This window comes from Drosophila hydei, unplaced genomic scaffold, assembly GCF_003285905.1.
Source record: "Drosophila hydei strain 15085-1641.00,03,60 unplaced genomic scaffold, DhydRS2 tig00000172-arrow-pilon, whole genome shotgun sequence".
NCBI classification, from domain to species: domain Eukaryota; kingdom Metazoa; phylum Arthropoda; class Insecta; order Diptera; family Drosophilidae; genus Drosophila; species Drosophila hydei.
Genome location: NW_022045682.1, coordinates 1,427,297 through 1,449,707, shown reverse-complemented (window position 1 = coordinate 1,449,707; position 22,411 = coordinate 1,427,297). Strand labels below are relative to the sequence as shown.

General features: G+C 38.4%; 4 protein-coding genes across 5 annotated transcripts in view; 2 read left to right on the top strand and 2 right to left on the bottom strand.

Annotated features, from left to right (window-relative positions):
* Positions 1 to 869: 869 nt before the first annotated feature.
* On the bottom strand, positions 870 to 1,998 carry LOC111599313 (inactive pancreatic lipase-related protein 1). Its single transcript, XM_023314923.2, has 3 exons — positions 1,850 to 1,998; positions 1,040 to 1,798; positions 870 to 963 (listed from the first exon to the last, which is right to left on the bottom strand). The coding sequence occupies exons 1-3, from the start codon at positions 1,996 to 1,998 to the stop codon at positions 870 to 872; spliced, it is 1,002 nt and encodes a 333-aa protein (XP_023170691.2).
* Positions 1,999 to 2,883: 885 nt separating this feature from the next.
* Positions 2,884 to 4,241, bottom strand: LOC111599312 (pancreatic triacylglycerol lipase). Its single transcript, XM_023314922.2, has 3 exons — positions 4,112 to 4,241; positions 3,938 to 4,052; positions 2,884 to 3,877 (listed from the first exon to the last, which is right to left on the bottom strand). Exons 1-3 carry the CDS (start codon positions 4,143 to 4,145, stop codon positions 2,884 to 2,886), a joined length of 1,143 nt encoding a protein of 380 aa, XP_023170690.2. The 5' UTR covers positions 4,146 to 4,241.
* Positions 4,242 to 5,108: 867 nt separating this feature from the next.
* On the top strand, positions 5,109 to 7,354 carry LOC111599340 (glycerate kinase). 2 transcript variants are annotated; one of them, XM_023314964.2, is made up of 4 exons: positions 5,109 to 5,222; positions 5,300 to 5,405; positions 5,465 to 6,622; positions 6,682 to 7,354. In XM_023314964.2, the coding sequence occupies exons 3-4, from the start codon at positions 5,486 to 5,488 to the stop codon at positions 7,009 to 7,011; spliced, it is 1,467 nt and encodes a 488-aa protein (XP_023170732.2). In that variant the 5' UTR covers positions 5,109 to 5,222; positions 5,300 to 5,405; positions 5,465 to 5,485; the 3' UTR covers positions 7,012 to 7,354. The 2 variants fall into 2 exon arrangements, with proteins under 2 accessions (XP_023170732.2, XP_023170733.2); XM_023314965.2 differs by lacking the exon at positions 5,300 to 5,405.
* An 8,525-nt stretch (positions 7,355 to 15,879) lies between these two features.
* LOC111599355 (protein decapentaplegic) overlaps positions 15,880 to 22,411 on the top strand; it is a 45,803-nt gene continuing 39,271 nt past the window's right edge. The window contains exon 1 of the mRNA XM_023314986.2: positions 15,880 to 16,467. The gene's annotated coding sequence lies outside the window, so the exon portion shown is untranslated. The remainder of the gene's footprint in view (positions 16,468 to 22,411) is intronic.

Below are 22,411 nucleotides of genomic sequence, written 5' to 3'. Positions count from 1 at the left end.
GCCCAAAATAAAACGAAAAACGAAAACCGAACAACAACAACAACAACAACGACAACGATTTTTTGTGCAACACTTGATCTTGGCTTTCGCGGAGGGGCAAGCACGCGCACGTGTTGTTATAAGTGATTTGTTTTCCGAATTATAGCAGCAGACGTGCGTTACGTTTGCGCGCTGGCGAGCAACTGTTGCTCGCGTTCGTGTCTTAAGTCTTTCGTTTTTGTTTGCGCTCAGGCGAAAAAGTTTGTGGAGCGCAGCACCCTAAATAACAGAAAACAAAAAAAGCTCGCTCCATGATTCGAAAAGCTTTTTGTGTTCGTTTTCTATACAGCTTTTTTTTTTATTTTTGACTGTTCTCGATTTTGAAATGGCCTTTTTTCGGCTGAAATTGAAAAATAAAAATATACGAAATTTTCACAATAATAACGCGAGTATTTGTGCATCGATTTTGGGATAAATTATCATTTTCGATAAGTATGAATGAAGTCTTCTGATCAGCATAACAATATGTTGATTCCGCAAATTTTGCATTTATGGCCAACAACGGGATGTAAGCCCTGATCCTTTTGGCCTAAATTGGCTTGAGTCGAAAACGCTAGCATGTTTCTGCCTTTGATTAGCCGTAACTTGACTAACTCTTCTCCGATTTTTAAGTGCCTTACCTTTTCTGACGCGTATAGATGCGGAGTATTGATTTGCATTCAAAAATTTCATATGAACTTAAGAAAGAAAGAATTCCTCTTTAACTGTTCATGAATCGCTCAGATACATTCAGATATTATAACAGATACAATTGAGAGTCGTTATATTAAATATATTATATATATAATTATACGTATATATAATAATATAATTATTGAGTAAATAGGTGTTCAAAGCTGCGGCACTTCGGGGACAATTACGGCAATTGGCCCCTTGGCGTAAGGATGCTTTTCATTAGTGCTCAGGAAAAAGGAGCCAGAAGAGCTGCAAAGGTAGAGCGGGAAAGAGACAGAGTAAAACTCATATAATAATATAGATGGCCCTTATTATTATAACTTACTTCTGCGAAACAAAGTAGCCCATTTGAGTGTTGGGTAGATCCGCGTAGAGGCCACAGCGTTGCGAGATGAACTGCATCCAACCGCCGCACTGTTGTGCCCAGAAGCCATGCTCGCTGACAATGGACTCGCCGTAGTAGATGGCGGCGCGGAAGTGATTGCAGTTGTAGGGGCGCCAGTGGCTCACGTATGAGCAGCCGGGTTGACTGAAGTGATCGAGATTGGGATAGAAGTCCGCATGGCCCATGGGCGGCAGCAGCGAGAAGAAGAAGGGATCTGTGTGTATGACATCCACAAAGTCTGCATCGCCCGGGTCGAGCTTATCGGACAGCCGACTGGTCATGAAGCCAGGGCCAGCTGGATCCAGACCCGTAATGCGTGACAAGGGCTCGCGTACAAAATTGGCCGTCAAGCCCGCCACCTGGCCGCCCAGGCTGAAGCCAATAAGATGCAGTTGTTCACGTTCATAGAGGCCGTTGGACAAGAGATTGTCGACCAACTGCGCCAGGCATTTGGCCACCACTTTGGCATTGCTTACCGCCCACGGATAATAGCAGGGAAAGCGAACGAGACTGCCATAGTCCACCGAGATCACATGAACAGGCTGCGTTTGGAGCAGCACATCGCGCACCTCCACATTGGGCGTCAGGCTGCGATTGCCGGTGAAGCCATGCATGAGAATCTTCAAAGGCAAGCGAGGCTCAAAGGAACTGGCCTGAAGATTAAGTGGATCCAACAGAACAGGCGCATCACGGCTGGAGCTAAAGTGTAGAGTGGATAAAGTGGACCAACTGCATCCAATCGCCACTCACTTGGTATAGAGCCAAAAGCTGATGCGTGCATTGGGGCACTCATCCGTGGCAAAGACGCACAGCTCGGGCGGGAAGTTCTGCCTGCCCAACCTCGCAGAGCTGCTCCTTAGCATTAGCAGCCAGCAGATCAGTGGAATTATTACATGCATCTGATATCTGCACGTCGCGAGCATCTGGAGCACTTTGCCAGCCTTCTCTAATGCTAATTCTATTAAATTCACTTGGCCCGACCTTGAGCACGACTCGACCAATGCGTTGTCCCCTATGCGCTGCCTACGATAAGAAGTCAAGGCCCCGTTTCTAGGCCAAGTCAGCCAGCCCCAGCTGCGGGCCCAGCTCTATTTTCGCATGCTGATAAGGCAACTAAGTCTATGAAATGAAACTCAAATGCCACTAACCCTAGTCAAGTCGATAACTCGCGAGACTTAACTTGACCTCTAATTAGATTTCGCATCGAATTTAATTTTAATTAAATTATAAGTTATATTTATTATACTCTGTATTAATTGAAGAGGGGCATTCCGGGTGGGTAAAAGGCAAAAGGAGGCGTGCCAGCCCGTTATATTCTAGATTAGAATAGCGAAATAAGTCGAGGTAGTTCTGTCAGTTCGCCCGTCCTCCTATACGTGTGTCCGCCCGTTGATCTGTCATTCCGTCTAACCGTCCATCTGTCCGTCCTTCTTTCTATCTGTTCATCTATCCGTTCGTCTCTTCGTCCATCCGTCTGTCCGTCTATCCGTCCGTCGTTCGGCTTATCTGTTCGTCCGTTCATTCATCTGTCCTTCCCTCTGTTCATTCGTCTGTCCATCCATCTATCCGTCCTTCCCTCCGTCTGTCCATCCGCTTCATTAACATCTCAACAAGTTTCGTATCTCCGCAGCTACTGCCAAGAATTTTAACTATTGCAATTATAGAAAACCAAATAATTTAAATAATTAAAAAATTAAATTTATTATTCTGATATAAATTAAATATTTGCTTAGATTAGTTGGCAGTTGATCGCATAGCTCGAAAGTCTTATGAAATGAATGTGGTTAAAAGAGCGGCTCATCGAGCGCCTCCTGCCAGATCAGTTGCTTCTCCAGCTCATTGGTGTCCACATCATTGTCCTCCAGTTCGGGTATGGATTCGCCCAGTTCCGGCTCGAAATCATTTTCGATTTCATTGTGCTTGGAGCTCAAGTGGAACTTGGCCACATATTTGCTATTGTCCTCTTCCACTGGCTTGCCCATGGCATAGGGCGGCTGGCTGAGTGTCTTGAGGAAGAAGGAGCCGCTCAGCTGCTGCGACACGTGATAGCCCATCAAAGCGAGCGTGGAGCGTGTGGAGCACAGTCCAAAGAGGTGAACCAACCAGCTGGAGCATTGGCGACCCCAGAAGCCCAAGCTGGAATTGATCGACTTGGCATAGAAGCGCGGTGCACGCTCGTGATTGCAGCTGCCCGGATCGTTGGGATTCTCTTCCATGCAGCCCGGCTGAAGCGGACCGAAATTGGGATAGAAGTCCACGTGGCCTAAGGGACGCATCATGCCACGCCCCAGAGTGTCTGTGTGTATGACATCCACGAACTCCGCATCGCTCGGATCCAGACGACGCGTGTTGCTGCCAAGGATGAAGAGCGGCTTAGCTGGATCCAAGCCCGTAATCCGCTTCGGCTTGCGATTTAGATAGTTGGACGTTTGCCCAGCCACCTGGCCACCGAGGCTAAAGCCGATGATGTGTATCAGCTCGTGCGGCACTATGCCGCGCTCGACGAGATTGTTAATGAGCTGTGCCAGGCACTTGCTGACCAGCGGCAGATTCCTCACAGCCTGCACATAGCAGGGATTGCGCACCAGCGGGCCGTAGTCTATGGATATCACATAGACATCCTCGTTGTCCAGCAGAGCGGGCCGTATGTGGTTGTTGGGTGCAAAGTCGCGGTGGCCCGTGTAGCCGTGCAGCAGTATTTTGAGTGGGCGTGACGGCTGAAAGTCCCATGGATTCAGATCGATGGGATTCAGCTGAATGGGATCATCGCGTGTGGCGCTGCGCGAAGGGAGGGAAATGTAAGAACGGATGAAGAAGCTGGAACCAAAGACGACTTACTTGGAGTACAGCCAGAAGGTGACATTCTCATTTGGACAGACACCAGCAGTAGCTACAAAACAGCTGGGATCCACCAGCCCCAGGAGCGGATTGCCCAAGCAAAAGCAAGCGCCAGCTGGAAAAGATTGGCCGCAAATGAAATTGGAGTAAGTGAAGCATTTGGCACATGCTTACCGAGCAGCAGTAGCAGCGTTGTAGTCGGCTTCATTGGAACTTCTAGCGGGAACTGTGCTTCGAGCAGCGAAAGTGTGCGCCTTTTAAAGTGGTGTCTAATCAAAGACTTCGATCTGTGCGGCACGTAGAGATTCGAGACGGTGACATTAATATGTAAGCACCCACACACACAGGCAGCAACACCTGCCCCAGCACCTACTAATTCGCAACATTGTGTTAATTGTTAATTGGGTCATTATTAAATGAAATTCCGTTTTCCTAATTGTCTCACATTTTAAATGCTTTTTATCAGCAGTCGTCAGAGTCGACATCTATGTTTCAGTTGAGTAGACACGTTGTATAAATGCTGTAGCTGTTAGCTTTTGCTTGCAGCAGCAACGGCAGACTATATCTGTAACACTGTAATACGTATACATACATATATATATCAATATTCTAATTTTGTGGTTTGGTATTTAAAATATACCGCATTCAAAGACTGCACTTTCTGCAAGCTTGCAGCGAGCGATACGTGTTGCTTCAACAGCGGGTGTTTGTCTATTAATTTGCCAATTCCGTGTGCCTGCTAATTCGTTCGTTAGAGAACAAAATTTCCATTTTGCATATTTAACACTTTTGAATGCTTATCTCGATGAGCGCTAAAGGCGACATCTATGTTTCGCTTTATTAAGCAGCATAAGTTGAATATCATAGCTATTAGCTTTCGTTCGTATGTGAGCTACAAGTGTTGTATGTATATACTATGCGATAGTTGTGCGCTTGCAAGCAGTGCATATGCTTACATTAATTTGATTCATCATATAATAAATAAGCTCTATTGTTATATGCATTTGTTTTGCGCCCTAGAGCTGATACTGAATACACACATTATTTAAATTATTCTTTCCCGACCACATTCAATTTGTAATGCTCCTCGATAGTTTCGTGTCTGCGTATCGCATTTGGGCATCACTTGCACATCGCTAATGCAATTTCTTAGTAAACAACAACAGTTGTTTTCACCTACAAATTTGACCCGGCAGCTGATTGCCGATATGATAAGTTAAAAAGATTTTCTACTCGCAGTGTACAGAAGTGTTGTTTCATTTGTTAATTTCCACAAAGCCAAAAGGTATGTATGAAAATGAGCTGCACACAGACTCGCTGATTATGAAAAATAAACAAATGAAACAAACTTCTACTCCTTAGTGCAAACTAGCGAGGAGCATATCCTGTTTGGCTATCGTTATCGTCATTGCAGTAATCGGCATGTTGATTTGAAAATTTGCATCTCTCATAACTTGGAACTCGAGTTGTAACGTCTAAAGTATCTAATAAATTAGAAGATCTATTATAGCGTTTATATCTTTGCAGCATTTACAAGACTTATTCATTATGGCCAAACGTCAGACGTGGGAGCACATGCGTCACGTTTTCCAATGTGCAGTGAGAGCAGTGCATCCGGAGAAGATATTTGCCGACTTTAATATCCACGACCTGCGACCCTCAGCTCAGAATCAGAGTGTTTATATCAAGCTGAATGGAGAGCAACATGATATAACAGGCAAGACGTGTCACATTGTCGGCTTTGGCAAAGCTGTGCTGGGCATGGCTAACAAGGTGCAGCAGGATCTGGGCGACTGGTCAGCTGGCGGTGTGCTAAACGTGCCGCTCAACAGCGTGCAGCAGTACAAGCAGCCCATCAGCCAGAAACTGATCACATACGAGGGAGCGCCCAACAATTTGCCAGATGAGATGGCTTTGAATGGAGCGAAGGCCATCAAGAAGCTAGCGGAGAGCATGACCAGCAAGGATATACTCTTTGTATTCATTTCAGGAGGTGGCTCGGCGCTGTTACCGTTGCCCAAGCCTCCATTGACGCTGCTAGACAAGCGCAACATAGTGGACAAGCTGATGAAACACGGCGCCAGCATTCAAGAGTTGAATACTGTGCGCATTGCCTGCTCGGATATCAAAGGCGGTGGAGTAGCGCTGGCTGCGCAGCGGGCGCACATGTTGGTCACCTTTGTTCTCAGCGACATTGTCGGTGATCCACTGGAGTTGATTGCCTCCGGGCCCACCATACAACCAAGCGCTAGGGATCAATCAGCAAAGGATATATTGATTAAGCATGAAGTGTGGAATGAACTATCAACAGAGCTACAGCAGCTCTTCGAACAACAGTCAACTGAACAGCAACAGCAGCAGCAACTCGACAATGGCAAAGTCTTTGTTGTGGGCAGCAACTTGATAGCGACCACAGCAGCAGCTAATGAAGCCACCAAACTAGGCTACATACCCTGTGTACTGAGCTGCTCCATACAGGGCGAAGTGAATAGCGTGGCAGCGGATTATCAGCGATTGCTACATGGCATACAAGAGCACAAGCAGAACAACATCAATCAAGAGCAGCTGCGCGAAAGATTTGCCTTTGACGAAAAGAGTTGGGTGGAATTTCTGAAAGCGCTCGAACAGCATGTGACAAACAAAAAGCCGCTCTTTCTTATCTGTGGCGGCGAGCCGGTGATCAAAGTGAGTGCTAAGCTGTATTGAAAAAGTATAGTTTATAATATTGCTCCATATATTTTTAGGTCACGGGTCAGGGCTTGGGCGGCCGCAGTCAGCACTTGGCGCTGCTCATGTCGCAAATGCTGCATCGGGATGAGTTGCTAAACGATTGCAGTTTCCTTAGCGCTGGCACGGATGGCATTGATGGGCCCACGAATGCAGCTGGTGCCATAGGTGATAGCTGTGTCATCGATGCCTATCTGGCTAGCCATACCCTGGACGAGCTGGCCAACTGCTTGCGCAACTGTGATAGCTACAACTTCTACAGCCAGCTGGAAGACGGTGGCTATCATATGGTCACTGGGCACACGGGCACCAATGTCATGGATTTGCATTTCCTCGTTGTGCCGTAAGAGTTTGGTTGAGTTGAGCTGGCAGCTGCTCTTGAAACCCGGCCCGAGGCATAGTTTCAATTTGTTTAATAAGTGTACAGACAGTTTTTACGATTTTCCTGTTTAATTTTAACTTATAAATTTTTACGACTCGTTTCATTAACGTTTTTATTCTTTTTTTTTTGTGTAATGTGAATATGAAGTCGAGCGCCGACATATCTCTCCTATGCTGTGCCGCATCTATGCTCAAGTGAACAAACATAAAACTTGGCAATTAGCTTTTTCCTCTCTCAATGAAAACTAATAATATAATAAAACATTTTGTTCTCCGCCTTATGAAATCAGCAATCAGCAATATTTTGTGTTTTTTGGCCACCAGATGAATTCCGTTGATTTTTATGGCTGTTCTCATATATGTGTGATAAATCATATAGATATATCCATCTATATATATATATGTATTTATGATTATTATAAAGCATAAATATTTGACTTTTTGTTAAGTTTATTTGCCTCATAAAAATGCGCTGCTAATAAATCATCTTAATTGTTTAAGACCCCAAAGGCAAACAGTAGCAGCAGCAGCCGCAGTCGTAGCAGCAGCAGCAGCAACAACAATAGCCAGCGATAATTGCAATTAAAAATGTAAATTTATTTGTTTAGTTTTATTTTTAGCAACAACAATAAAATATTAAAAAAAAAATCAACAACAGAAACTAAACTCGACGCGCGCCCAGTTGCAATTTACAATTTTACAACTGACACTTTGCTGCATATTTTTCTAATTGCCTTTTTTTCCTTGTTTCGTCTCGATTTTGAATACCCTTACTAAGAGTGTGCGGCTTGTGTAATGACGCACGTAGAGCAAAGGCAGTGTCTAATATAAAATTTGATTGAGCAAAAATTTTGGACATTCATTAACTATATTAACATTAACATTATTGGCAGGAAAAAGTCTTCAAAAATTAATAGATAAATGTTAAATAAATATAAATATAAATAGATAAATGTAAAAAAATGTATAAGTAAAAATAAAAATATATATAATATATATTACCATTTACTCACATTTTAATATATATATATATAGTTATATATATATCTGAAATTCATTTCAAACAATTTTTGTAAATGATGATTGCAATTAAAAAAAAAATATATATATATATATATATATATATATATATATATATATATGAATATATAAATATAAATATACATATAAATATATTTAGAGTTGCAATAAATAGAAAACAGAATTATAAAAAATTGATTGTTCTGTTAATTGAAAGGTTTTCAAGTTAAATATTTTTGATATTGTAGATTAATGTTATATATATACATATATATATATATATTTTTGGTAGATTACGACTTACCTACCGTGATTCCCATCGTCATCACGTCGTATTTCGAGCTGCATTTCCAGCTTAGCAGCCTCCGCTTTCATAGGCTGCTTTCCACCTTGGAACCAACCAGGTGGAACTGTATGCCGCTACAGCTCATTATATTTAGCGTGTCTGACTTCACTGATAGTTATTAATAGCCATAAGATAACATATGGATATAATACAGATATATCATGCAATTTCTTCAATTTAATAATAATAATAATTTATTTTTGAATATCCGCTTTCATCTGCTTCTCATAGCTGTCATCTTTTGCACTTAAGATTTGCTTCCTTATGTGGTTCATGTGTAGTACAATCAAGACATATTATTGGTCAGCATTCAAACGTTGTCTTTATGTGCCACATTCCACATTCCAGATTCCACAGTTAGAGTATTCACGCTTCGTTGACAACAAGACAAGCTGTTCTCACTGTTGTTTTCTATTTTCTTTCCATTTCATTGTTTTATGCACAATAGACACTATTTGTTGCTATTGTTGTCGCTATTGTTGTTGTGTTGTTGTTGTGTTGTTGTTGCACTTTACAATAATTATTTTGCCGCGCATTTGGCACAATTATTAAATAATCACATTCGCCTTTAGTATCTCAGTTCTGTGCTATTTTTTGCATTTGATTAACTTTGTTATTAACTATATAAATGCTTATACAAAAATAAACAACAACAACAATAGCAACAATGAGCTGCAGCTGCTAAGTGATGACTAAGTCTGCAGTTCTTGCGAATAAAATATGACTTGATAAATCGGACTATCTAATTACAGTTCATTAAGGCAAATTTTTCATTCAAGCAAAATTATTTTTTTATTTTTAAGTCTTTTTATTTGTAATATTTTATTTAAGGAATGTGACTTGGTATATCCATCTTAGAATAAAGTAGAATAAAATTTAACATTTTGCGTTTCTTTATGTCTTTTCTAATACAATGAATCATTTCTGATTGCTTTCTGCAACTGAGGAACTGAAACATATGGAAAGAAATAACTTAGATTAATACATATTTTAAACTAAATACAGAAATTAAATTAAAGTAAATTTGTTTATGTTCTTAATCATTTTTTTAATTAATAATTAATAAATAATATTTAATTTAATTTAATGAATTACCTAAATATTTGTTTAAATAATTTTTCATTAATTTTTAATTATGTATATACCTTTATAGTAGATAGCCCTAGCAACATACGCTCTATATGAATAGATTTTCAGAATGTCTTCGATTACTATATAATGTTATACTTCTTAATTTTAAATAATTAATAGCTAAATAATTATTATAAAATTATGAATATTTTTTATAATTTAATTGTAATTAAAGCTAAAAAGTTACTGTTCAATTAAGAAATAAACTTAAAAAAATAGTAAATTCTTTTAGCTAAATCTGCATATATTTACTCAATTAAATTTAAAATTGTTGTTCTTTCTTTATTTTAATTTTTAATTAAGCCAATAATTTAATTATATAATAACATATTTTAATATTTTATTCATACCACCATATACCAAATAAAAGTTTTACATAATATATTTTTATAGTTTTTCATCAGATCTGGATTCAGCTGAAAGTCCAGTAAGCCTAGATATGTAGAAATCCCACTGATATCAATTATCAATATGTTTTCTCAGAATTTCTTGTGTGTGAGTATTCACTCATTAAGACATTGCTTCGACAGAAACTCAATTGAAGCTAATATTTTCTTAAATGAAAGAACGTGAATTAAATTAAAGGCCTGCCCACAACTTAGGGCCAGAGCCCACGCTCAGATATATGAGCTGCGATTAGAAACGTTTCCGTTTCCGTCTTAGCTGTGTGTCTGCAAATGTCTGCTGGTCAGCTGCTATATTTAACACTATAAGAGCTAGGGGTAGCTGTGGGGGGAGTGGTGGGGCCTGGTTTGTCAACCGCCCCGAAGTGAAGGCAAACTTTGACAGCGGCTGCTGTGGAATGTCGCGTCAATTTGTCTGCCTTGTTGGCAACAATCTCAGAGCGAGTTGAACATCTGCTCTGATGGTGATGATGACGATGATCATGATCATGATGACTATGAAGATCATGTTGAAGTGATTGTTGTTGTTGTTGAGTGCAAGTGTCGCGTTGATTTATTAATTAAGCATTGGAGAGCTGCGCGTGGCAACTGCGTGGCTAATGAAGTACTCGGACTTGGTACTCGCATACGCTGGCAATTTTAATTAACGATCCGATCCGATCAGATCAGATCTTTGTATACACACACACACACGCACACGCACTCGCACGCACACATTGAAACACACATATTCGAATATCAAATAGACTTTTGGGGCAGCTGAGTTGTTGACTTATGACATCACATTCATTTGGAAAGCAGCTGTGCCCAGACAAGCTGACGACGCCACACACACGCACACACACGCAGCATATATTGCGTACACACACATTGCGCATACGCCACGTGGCCGGGCCAGAAACTTGAGACGAAATTCTGTGTAAATTGTGCTTGCTGCGCATCTCCACAAATTGTGAGGCTGTGCTTAATTTGTCTAGACAATGGCAAAGTTCATGCCGAGTGCCAAATGGAATCATATTCGTATCTATGAGCACATTGCCTAAGCAATCGCATCGCATCTCATGGCATCGCCTGGCATCGCATCGCATTCGCTCTCGCAAGTTCAATTAATGCTTTTTGTCACATGTCTCTTCTTTGCAATTTGCATACAATTATTGCTCTGGCTTGGCCATGATTCATGCCCATTCCATTATGTGCCAATGGAATGTCTTAATTTGAAGCATCTGTCGGGGGTTGGCAGCCCTTGTTTCCAAAAAATAACCCAACAAAAAAGAAACCCCCATCGAACCAAGTGCACTGAACTGCTAACCAATTCCCCTGAAAACTCAGCCCAAATCGATGTGACATTAGGTCACAGTCGTAGTCACAGTGGGAGCTGTGGCGTATCAGAACTGAAAGATCTGTGCTCAATCAACTTATGCTAAAAAGTGTTCAGCGGCTCAATTTTAACCCTTGTTTCTGTCTATGGCACATTTGAAGTTTAACATTTTACTCAAATTTTATTTTCTACTTATTTTTTCATATGTTTACTCCAACTGAAATGCATTTTTCTTAGTTTTCTAAGCACTTTAAATTATTATTATTTTTGAACTATGAAAAGTCAATAATTTTTAAAAAGTTTTAAACATTATTTGTATGCTTATACACAGGCTATTGCCTTCTCCTACGGCTTGATATGTGGTCTGTACAAAGTCAAGTAACTAGACTAGAGATAGAGATTATTGATTTCAGTCACTCTTATATAGTATATATATATAAAGATTTAAAACTTTAAATTTAATAAATAAATAAAAATTCTATCTAACAAATATCAAATGAAACTGGAACAAAACACATCAAATAATTAGAGTAAATTAATTTAAAAATATCCAAAAATTTTATATATAATATATCTAAATATCGCTCAATAAAAAAACAATAAAATTTAATTGAAATTAATTTTAAGAAATCAATATCACTCCGCCATAGTATTTGTAATTCATTAAGCAGCTTTTCTTTGGTGATTAGCGCTGCTTAGCTTCAGGTCTAGATAAGAAATGGAGAGCAAATGGAAGAAGAATGGAAGATGGGAAATAAATCACATGCATTTGATCTAACGCCATTTGGCAACGCACCAATTAACAATTTATGGATTATTAGCGTGGCACAGCTGTGGCAGTGTTAATGTGCAGCTTGCCATTTATCAAATGCATCAGCTTCATGGCCAGAGCCAGAGTCAGAGACAGAGGCAGAAGGCAGCTTAATGTCAATCTGTTGGCTTGAGCTGAGCTGCAATTGCTGCTGCTGCTGCTGCTGCTGCTGCGGCTGCCTCTTGGCTATTAATGCATTACAAATAGGTGCGCCAACAACTCAGAGAAGAAGATGCAACCACAACTGGCAACATAGACGCGTCGGTGCCGTTGACCAATGTGACTGAAGCTGTGGCAGCGACTCAGACGTAGGCTCTGCGTACGAGTGTGTGTGCCTAGCAGACGACCTCAAGTGTTGGCAACAATCGCGTTTGCCTGCTGCACGCTTGGCCGCAATACCCGCACTTAAGTGCAGCAGCAACAGGCAGCAGCAGCAGCAGCAGCAGAAGCAGTTCAAGTTTGCGTCGAGGAATTCCTTGCCGCTGAAATAATTAAGCATTGCAACATTGTTTATTGTTGTTGTTATAGTTGTTGTTGCTGTTGCTGCTGTTGTTGGGGTGTTGCAGGCTCGTTTAACAAGGCAGTCATCTTAACAAGTGCCTCGCCGAGCTGTTCTACAACTTTTTTGCGCGCCTGCCTGCATTTTGTTTGCAATCTGCTCTTTGCCAAGGAATTTCCATTTTATTTACATTAAAAAAAACTACTACAACAACAACAGCAGCAACGCGAAAAAATGTGACGAACGAAGCGGCTTTCGATTTGGCCCATTTGCATGCCTAGCGCTAGCAACAATGTTGTTAGCAACAATGTTGCCAGCAACATTTGATCATTTTTTTCTCAGCTTGGGCTGTTTATCAAATTGGTTAACACACTCAAAAAAGATGAAGAACAAGAAGAAGAAGAAGTCTTGCTGCTGATTATGAAAACGCACAGGTTATAAGCCAGGCATAAAAACTTATAATGCCAGCATAATAATTTAATTAAAGCAAAAAGTTGTTTTTCCGCTTTGTTTGTCTGCGCGTTGGAAGGCAAAGCAGCTCATAAAAAATTAATAAAAAATAAATATATATACATGTATACAAAATATGTGTATAGAAAAAAGCAAGAAAAAACATAAATAAATTGTTTTTGCCTTCATTTGCCAGATATATATATATATACATATATATTTTATATATATAGAAAATTGCATAATTATAGGCAATGAGCTCTACTTGCTCGGGCTCGCAATATTACTTCCTCGGAAGCGTTGGCTGTCCGGAAATGCAATGCGTGAAAGTGTTGCAACTGCTTGTTGTCGTTGTTGTTGCTGTTGTTGTTGCTGTTGTTGTTGTTGTTGTTGTTGCTGTTGCAGCTGCAATTACGTTTGCTGTCAACAACGAAAACTTTTCCATAATCGCAAAGTTGGCTTAAAAAGAGTCTCGACTATTTCTTTCCTTACGCTGGCAGCTATGGGCCACAGACTCTGTGCACACCTGCCGCCCCTTTCGAGAGCATCTTCGCACCCCCGCCCACTCCTGGCCCCTCCACGCCCTCTGTGCAACACTAGCAACACAATGTGTTGTCCGCGTTTATTGATTTATTAGAAAATTCCAATGAACAAGTTTTAATACAAGACAACGTTGAGTTTGGATGTTTTTGTGCTGTGGTAAAAACAAAAAAACAATGCATCGGAAAGAGCATGGCAAGACTACAGCATCATGCAACAGCAACAGCAACAGCTGCAGCAACAGCAGCAACAGCAACAAGCGCCAACACGCAGCATTGAGCTCGGAAACTGGCAGAAGTAACAAGTGCAATATTTTAATTATGCTACCAGTAGCCACAGCAACAACAACAACAATATCAGCTACTATTTTGGCTAACAGCGTTGCCAGATGGTCAACTTGTTGGCCTATCAACAAGGCGTATGCGCAATGTTTTTGATTTAATTTAATAGAACAAAAGTATTTTCAATTTAAATTATTAAAATTAAGTTAGTTAAGTTAATCATGCAATTTATATAAATAAAGTGAATAAGTTTAAATAATAATAAATAATGAATTTAAATAAATTAAATTATTAAATTAAATAATAATTTACTACATTTATGGAATATTAAAGTTTAAATTCAAAATTTTTTATTTATTAAGTAAATAATTAGCTAAATTTATGGAATAATAAAGGTTCAATTAAAAATTTGTTATTTATTAAATAAATATTTTTAATGTATGAAATATATTTAAAATAAAAAGTATATTTTCTTAAAAATCTGAGCACTAAATATATATAATTTTCTTCTTAAAATCAATAAAAATAAAATATATTTAAAAACTAAAGAAATGCATTTTAAAATATATGAATATTAATATTAGTATTGTAACATTATATTACAACTTGCATTGCGATTAAATTAAGTTCTAACAATACTATTTATGAAAAATATAAAATAAATTTCATTAGGTTAAATTAATTATATTATTAATAATTTTGTGTTTTAATAAATTTATATTTAATTTGTAATATAAAAAAGACATTTATTTTTCTTTATATATATTCGTTTTATTTTATAAATTGTTCTTAAATTATTACATATAATAATGATGGCAAATTTTAGAATATTTTTATTTTATTTCTGTTTCTTCAACTTTTAAAACTTCTGACAAATTTCACTAGACTTTTCAAAAATTTGACAAAAATGGTTAAATTCTGAAAGAAAAAAAAACAGACAGTCTGGCAACGCTGTGCGCTTCAATTCACATGGCGTATAATGAATACGCTCAGTCTTAAGCATTTTGCAATCAATTTAGATTTACATTTGCTGCACTGCGCTGTAAATGCGGAGACTCAACCAGTTGAAATGCCGATTTCGGTAACCAAATCAACAACAACAGCAGCAACAGCAGCAGCAACAGCAGCCGCCGCAGCTAGCAACAGCAAGAAGAAGAAGAAGTCAACCAGAGAGCTCTGGCAAAGAAAGTCGCGCAGCTGAGCTCAGCCATGCTGAGAGAGTTGAATATTTGTAATTGTCGTATAGCTGGACAGTCGGACTTGTTTGTTTGTTTATTGTTGTTGTTGCTTTTTGGGCTTTATTAATAATTAATCGCGCACGCACACACACACACACACACAGTTCACACAGAGCCACTCGCACACACATGCAAATCGCTGCTTGGTTTTAATTACTCAACTTAAATGGCGCTTGAGCTTGAGCGACTTAAACAAGTTGTGTGTGTGTGTGTGTGTGTGTTTGTGTGTGTCGATCGACTCTCACTACTACGCGCTCAAACTAAGTAACTAACTAGCTCGACACAGCTGCTGCTGCTGGCGCTGCCGCTGCTCCGCTGCTGCTGCTGCTGCTGTCTCTGTGGCTCTGTGCCGCCTGTTTGCCTTGCCCGGCCGCTTTGGACGCTCATTCAGTTTTTTGCGCTCAGCGCTCGTTGTACGGAACCGAAAGATTCGTCGTTGTCGCCAACTCGAAAGCTCGATCAAAAAATAAATATATATATATATATATATATATATATATATATATACATATATATATATATATATACATATATATATATAAAAACAACATACAAAATTTACAATTTACAACAAGCAGCGGGAGCGGCAGCGGCAGCAGCTTGTCATAACTTGATCTAACTCGTTAAGGCAGACCCAGCACATAAATCTGCATATCTGGCCAACGTCTATATATACACACATATATGTGTATATGTATGTGTATGTGTGTGTATATATACATATTGATAGCTCTTTTTTTTGGCTGTAATATTTCGCGTGCTGTAAATAAAGTTAAAGCTGTGCAGCAACAACAACAAAATCAGCAGCAGCAGCAGCAGCAGCCAGAGCAGCCGCAGCAGCAGCTATTGTAGATAGCAGCTGAGCTCAAGAACTGTAAACAACATCCAAGACTCGACAGCTCCCTCGACCCCGACCACGCCCCATCGCGCAGCCTCTGAAGCGCGCCTCGTCTCGTCACTCGTCGCGTTAGTTCCGCGATTGTGAGCGTCGCTCAATGCCGATACCGATAACGATAACGCAATCGATTACTCTGCGCCTGTGTGTGCACGTGAGTGTGTGAGTGTGTCTATGTGTGTGCAGCCATCAGCCATCAGTCATTAGCCATCAGTCATCAGCCATTTGAGCCAAAAGCCTTTCTTGGGGCAACATGTGAAGTGCAAGTGTCATAGAAATATTGATGGCAGATATATATCCAAGTATATATACATATATCTGCAGCAGTTCCGGAGCAGTTATCGATAACAGCAGTGTATGCGCATGTGTGTCCATATAAATATAATGTATGCAACGTTCGTGAATTGCCAGAATTGGTTGTTGTTGCACTTGCAGCCAAAGGATTTGTGGATTTTGAAACGTTTCTAAGAGGTGCAGCAGGTGCACAAGGTAAGATCACATCGTATCACATATATATCTATATTATATAACTGTTAAGCAGTTTGTGTTTGAATAATGCGCATACGACATGGTGTCTGCGTATCTAATTTGCATTTCCATCTTACGTTAAGCGAAACACTTGACTTTTAATTTCTTGCGCAAGGAAACAGCTGTTGCACTGTTGAGCAAACCTTTTAATCTTTAAAGGCTTACGTATTTTATGCGAAGATAAACAGCTGGGCATACAGCATGGGCATACATGCTGCGCATTCCCTGAATGAATCAACAATTTGACAATTGGTCTACTCGCAAAGCTGTTGGTGTCAGTTGCGATTGACTTCGATTTATCGTGATTCTGCTTAAAGCTGTTTGTTTTTCACTCTCTATAAGCAAATATATAAATATAATGTTTATCGCATCACGAATTGAAAACTAGGACAACTTGTAATTGTATTTTAAGACATACATATGTATATCTAACAGAAATTCTCAGTTCTAAATTCTTCGTGTTTTTTGGTTTCTTTTCTATTGTTGGTTTTTTTAATTATTCCTACAAAAAAAACTTTCTAAAATATTTTATTATTAAACATGTATTACTTACTTATAGATGTAGGCACATAATTATTTTTTTATTGTGTGAAATAAAAAAAAATGGAAAAGTGTTAAATAAAAGAAATGTTGTAAAGAAATTTTAAGAAATAGAAAAATAAATATATAAAAAATTTTATTACTCAAATTGAGCATGATTAAATTTATTAAAAAAATGTGCAACAAAAAATTAAATAAAAATTGGTTGTATACAAAAAATTTTAAAAATAATAAAATAAATTTATTTATAAATTTTCAATTTTAAAAAAGTGTAAAATTTTTTATAATTTTTTTTTTTTATATTTTGAGTATTTATTAATATATTTTATATATAATATTTAGTCAAAAATCAAATTAAAAAAATTCTAATTTGTGTTTGAATTTGCATTATTTTCAAATTCTACTTGATGTTAGAAATATGAAGAAAAAATGCGAGAAATGCTCTAAAAAATCTATTTTTATTTAATCAACTTATTATGAACTATTTATAATATTTTAAATATGTTTTAAGGATATTCAAATAATTTTTTCATAGAGAAAAAAGGAGAAATTGAAAAAAGTTATATTTAAAAGAAATATATAATCGCATCAGTAATTTAAAGAAACTTTTAGAATTTACAATTGGTATTTTAAGTTGTAAATTCATTGAAAATACATTATTATTTCATATATAATAGAAGCAGCTATAAGAAATGCTTTCAACAGAAACTTGTATTAAGCATTCAGCTTGATTTGTTTTAGGAAGTCAGTTGAAAGGGTTTTTTTATTAGTGTTTTGTGGTTTTCGAATCAAGTGTCATAAGCGGGCTGCATATTCATAAAGTCAAACGACGAATTGCAGTGAAACAGCATTCCGCAATTGGCAATTGGCAATTGGCAGTTAAGAGTGCGATTGCTAACTGGGCTGGGTCTATGTAGAGCTCTTACACTTGGACTGGGCACGTAGGTAACGATCGGCCCTAGCCAGATAGTGTCACACTGCATATAGTGGTCGATAGACACGATAATTTATGACGCCATTTGGTTAATTGAATAATTGCATGTGACTGGTTGGCGTTTGGGCGTGTGTGTTTATTGGTTTATTGTAAATCGGTTTATTTATGGATTTGCCAACGCCTCGAGAGAGATCAAAGCCCCAACTGTTTCTCGATTAGCATTGCATAAGCCAGCTGCCAGCCAGCCCAGCCATCGGGCCATGGGCCATGCTCCACATTTTGTCGACTCACTGAATCGATGGCCCTATCATATTACCCCGATATTTGCGATGCTAATCGTTGTACGCCTTTGACATTTATTAAGTGCTCTTCCATTTATAACTGTCATTATGCATAAAGAGAGACAGAGAGAGAGAGAGGCAGAGAGAATGGAAGAGAGAGCGAGAGAACAACTTTGTTTGCTGGCTTCGATTGTTTGGCCAACAAAAAAGAAAAAAAATACTTTTAGAAACTCGTTGGCTTAGGTGTGAAATTGATAGCCACAAATGAAGCTGACGAGGAGGAGGTGGAGGAGGAGTGAGGTGGAGGAGTGAGGCGCTGGGGGGTAGGAACCCCGCAAACCTGATAACAAACTAAGCAGCAACAACAAGTGGCAAGCGGCAACAACGAAGGTCTTCCACTTTCTGAAATTCGACAAAAACAACATCAACGAAAACTACAAAAAAATTGTGAAGCGGGTTTCTCGCTCTGAATTGTGGCTCGAATTGTTGATGTGGCTCAGGCAAATCACAAGGCGATGCGATGCTATGCGATGCGATGCGATGCGGCTACTGCCAGTTGCTCTGCTACTGCTACTGCTGCTGCCTCTGATAACAACAAGCCAGCAATGCGGCAATAATTTGCTGCAGCTGTAAGTGGCTACTGGTCATCAGCAACAGCAACAGCAACAGCAGCAGCAGCAGCAGCAACTGGCTTAGGCCAGTCCAACATTTTATCAAAAGTGGAGGCATTAGCTGCCCCACACGCAAACTGGTCACACTACACACACACACACACACACACACACATGCACACACCTATGACTAGCTAGAGAGACAGGCGCACAGCGGCAACAGCTTCCAATAGTTTCACTTATTTTTACACACATTTTCTTAACGATAAAATAAATTCCACAAGCAGATGCGGCTACTGCAGCAAACCAAGCCGAAACTGGCCTGCACCAACACCAACAACAACAACAACAACAACAACAACTTTTGCTATCACGTTTCCATGCAATGCAAAAAATATATAAGTTTTTGTAAGTTGCATGCCGCATGTACTAGAATTAAGCAAGCCTTGCCTGGCATAGGGCTGAGCAGGCGCGGGTGTTGCCACTGCGACTTAATTTATTGCTGCACATATAAATATGTACACACAAGATAGATATATGTGTCACACAACTGAATGGCGCTAGTTCCGGCTGAAAGTGTTGAGAAAGGCACTGAGTGCAGCTGGAAAATGTGAGGCAATGCATAAGGTGGCAACGCTGTAGCAGCTTTTACTTTGCTTTGCATATAATATAAGTTGGATATATATATATATGAAACGATTTTCTCCAGTTTCTGATTCATTATCGGAAAATACTTAAGCTCAATCGAAAAAATTAATAAGGTGGCAACACTGCAATGTTGCATATGATATAGATTCAATGGAATTATAAGCCAACTATTTAGAAAATCTTTAAGCTATGCTTATCAACAAAACAGCAATATAAAATGAATAATGTGGCAACGCTGAAGCAGTATGTTTTGCTTCATATATATAATAGATGAAAGGTATACATATATGAATGCATTGGCTATAGTCTTAGCTGAAAGTATTGAGGAAATTGAAATGATCTAACGAAAAACAATAGCTCAGTGCATAAGGTGGCAACGCTGCAGCAGCCTATTTTCTCTCTTAATATAAAACTATATATATATAATTTAATCAGAGAACAACTGACCTTACTTCCGTTTGCCAAAAGCTTCAACTGTTGAAGGTAATTTCAAAAGGTGGCAACGCTGCAGCACAATTGGGTCACAATTGATAGGGCTTAGTGCGTGAAACTTTTGAAGCGCTGTGAAACATATCTGTGATAAATGATTCACTTGTTGAATCATTCGAGTCGTATAAGTCAAGTCATATCTGTCGTATCTCAACGACCTTCTTCCTATAAGTGAATAACTCTGCTAATTAATGCAAAATTTACACACACGATAAACCTAACCTAACCTTATATAATAATCGCACAGAATTTCGATTGAGTGAAGGTCGTGTGTCTATAAGACATTTAGTTCCTCAAAACAAGGTTTCCTAACAGCGTCTTGCATAGCAGTTCAATGTGGAATTTGTGAACCATTTCATATCAAGTATATATATATATTATGTAGAAATTATATAAATAAGATTTATTATAATTAAATTTCCCACATGAGTCGCCTTGGATATTTATGTCATACTCGAATATAACTATACAGATTGCATTTGCGTATTATAAATAGTTCTGTTGATAATCTGTGTTTGCAAATTTAGAGCTGATTTCTTAAAATATCAAAAATGTGTGTTCTTATTTAGCAGATTATACAAAAGTTTTATATCCGATATTCGAAAAGAGATAGATTTGGAGGTCTGAGATTTATCTTCAAAAAAATGTCTCTAATATGTGTTTAAAATATCTTAAGTTCAGCTTAAGTTTTTACTGCTTTAGCGCTAAGTTCCTCGATTTCAGCTATGAACTGATTAAAGAGAATTCCAGATAGATGATCATATTATCTGTACTTGCTTTGATTCGATCTTCAAAAGGCATCTCTGAACACATATTATCTTTGTTATCTAAGCAAAAGCTAAGGCTTTGATCGATTTCTTGTTGCCAAAACTCTATCTCAAGCATTTATATGATGATTTGCTAATTAAAAACTAGAGAAGTTTGGAAAGTAAGCAACCTTAATGTTAAGTCAAAACTAGGTAGAAGAATAGAATAATAAATGATTTATTAAAATTATGTTTGGTAATATTTTAGTTATTTAATTTTTCAGATAAATCAAATGATCATATCATCATTATTGTCAAGCTTTCTATACATAAAATTACTTTCATATTCAATATAACTTTCATCTAGCTTAAGCTTTCGCGTATCTTAAGCTCAATCTGTATCCAACTTCCGTAGTTTTCAGCTCTGGCATATAGACTATCGAAGCTAGTTACCAGGTCATATAATACGCGCTAATAATACAGTTACTATCTAAAATTGTGGCTACACTAACGGTGCCAATGTTCTTCTTCTGCTTCTTCATCTTCTAGTTAGCTAATACCAGCTCAGATTTCAAACCTCAACCTCAAGCTAATGTAGCTGAGCAAGCGAATGGCCTTCGAGCGATTCACTCGCGCTGTTCGTTTTCCTGTCGCCTGTCGATTATCAGTTAACCATATACAAATATATAAGCTATATATATATATATATATATATATATATATATATATATATAGATATTGTAAACATATAAGTAGTACAAACTACGCTGAACTAAATTCAGCCACGAAGAAAGAAATGTAACCGCGGCAAGCGAGGGGGCAGCTGGGTGGAGCAGACGGGGCATTGGAAACTTTGAGGGTCCATTGTGGAGACTGTGCTGATTAAGTGTCGCCCGCTTTTAACTATGCAGAGAGGCAGCGAAAGAGAGAAAGAGCGAGATAAAGAGCGAGGGAGAGTTGTGGTTTTATCATTTTGCCGCTGTTTTCATAAAGCGAATTTCAAGTTCGTTATACGAAAACGCAGCCAACAGCTGATTTTGATTGTTGTTGTTGCTAGATCATATACATAGACTTTTAGCGTAGACTGTGCGTTTGTCTGTATGTGAGTGTGTAGTATAACAGTAAATGTAAATTGTGTCTCCGTTTGAAGCTTATCGAAATGGACGCGCGCAAAAAAAATGCATAAATAAATAATTAATAAGAAATATATAGAAATATACATATATATACATATATATACATAAATATATTTATATAAATATGTGCGTGTGTGCCAAGTGATTTGAACTTTGAAGGCAAGACAAGTTGAGTTTGAGTTATGAATTTATCTAAAATCACAGCATGTAGTCGCTATCGATGTTGTTGCTGTTGTTGTTCCCATTGCCCTGGCAACATTTGACAAGTGGTTTGGCCCAAGTGTCAGACATGATAAATCATATTTGTATATATAATAGATGTATATGTACACCAGTCTATCTGCATATCAATATGACTGCTCTGGCAAAGAGAAATGGCGCAAGCAACGCAACGCCCAACTGACCCAAAACTATATCAAGTTCATATTGAGCATACGCAGCGTGTACGCAAAAGAACTTTTTGATAATTGTGCATATATTTTATCTATATTATTTATATATATAGAAAAAAGTAGTCAGC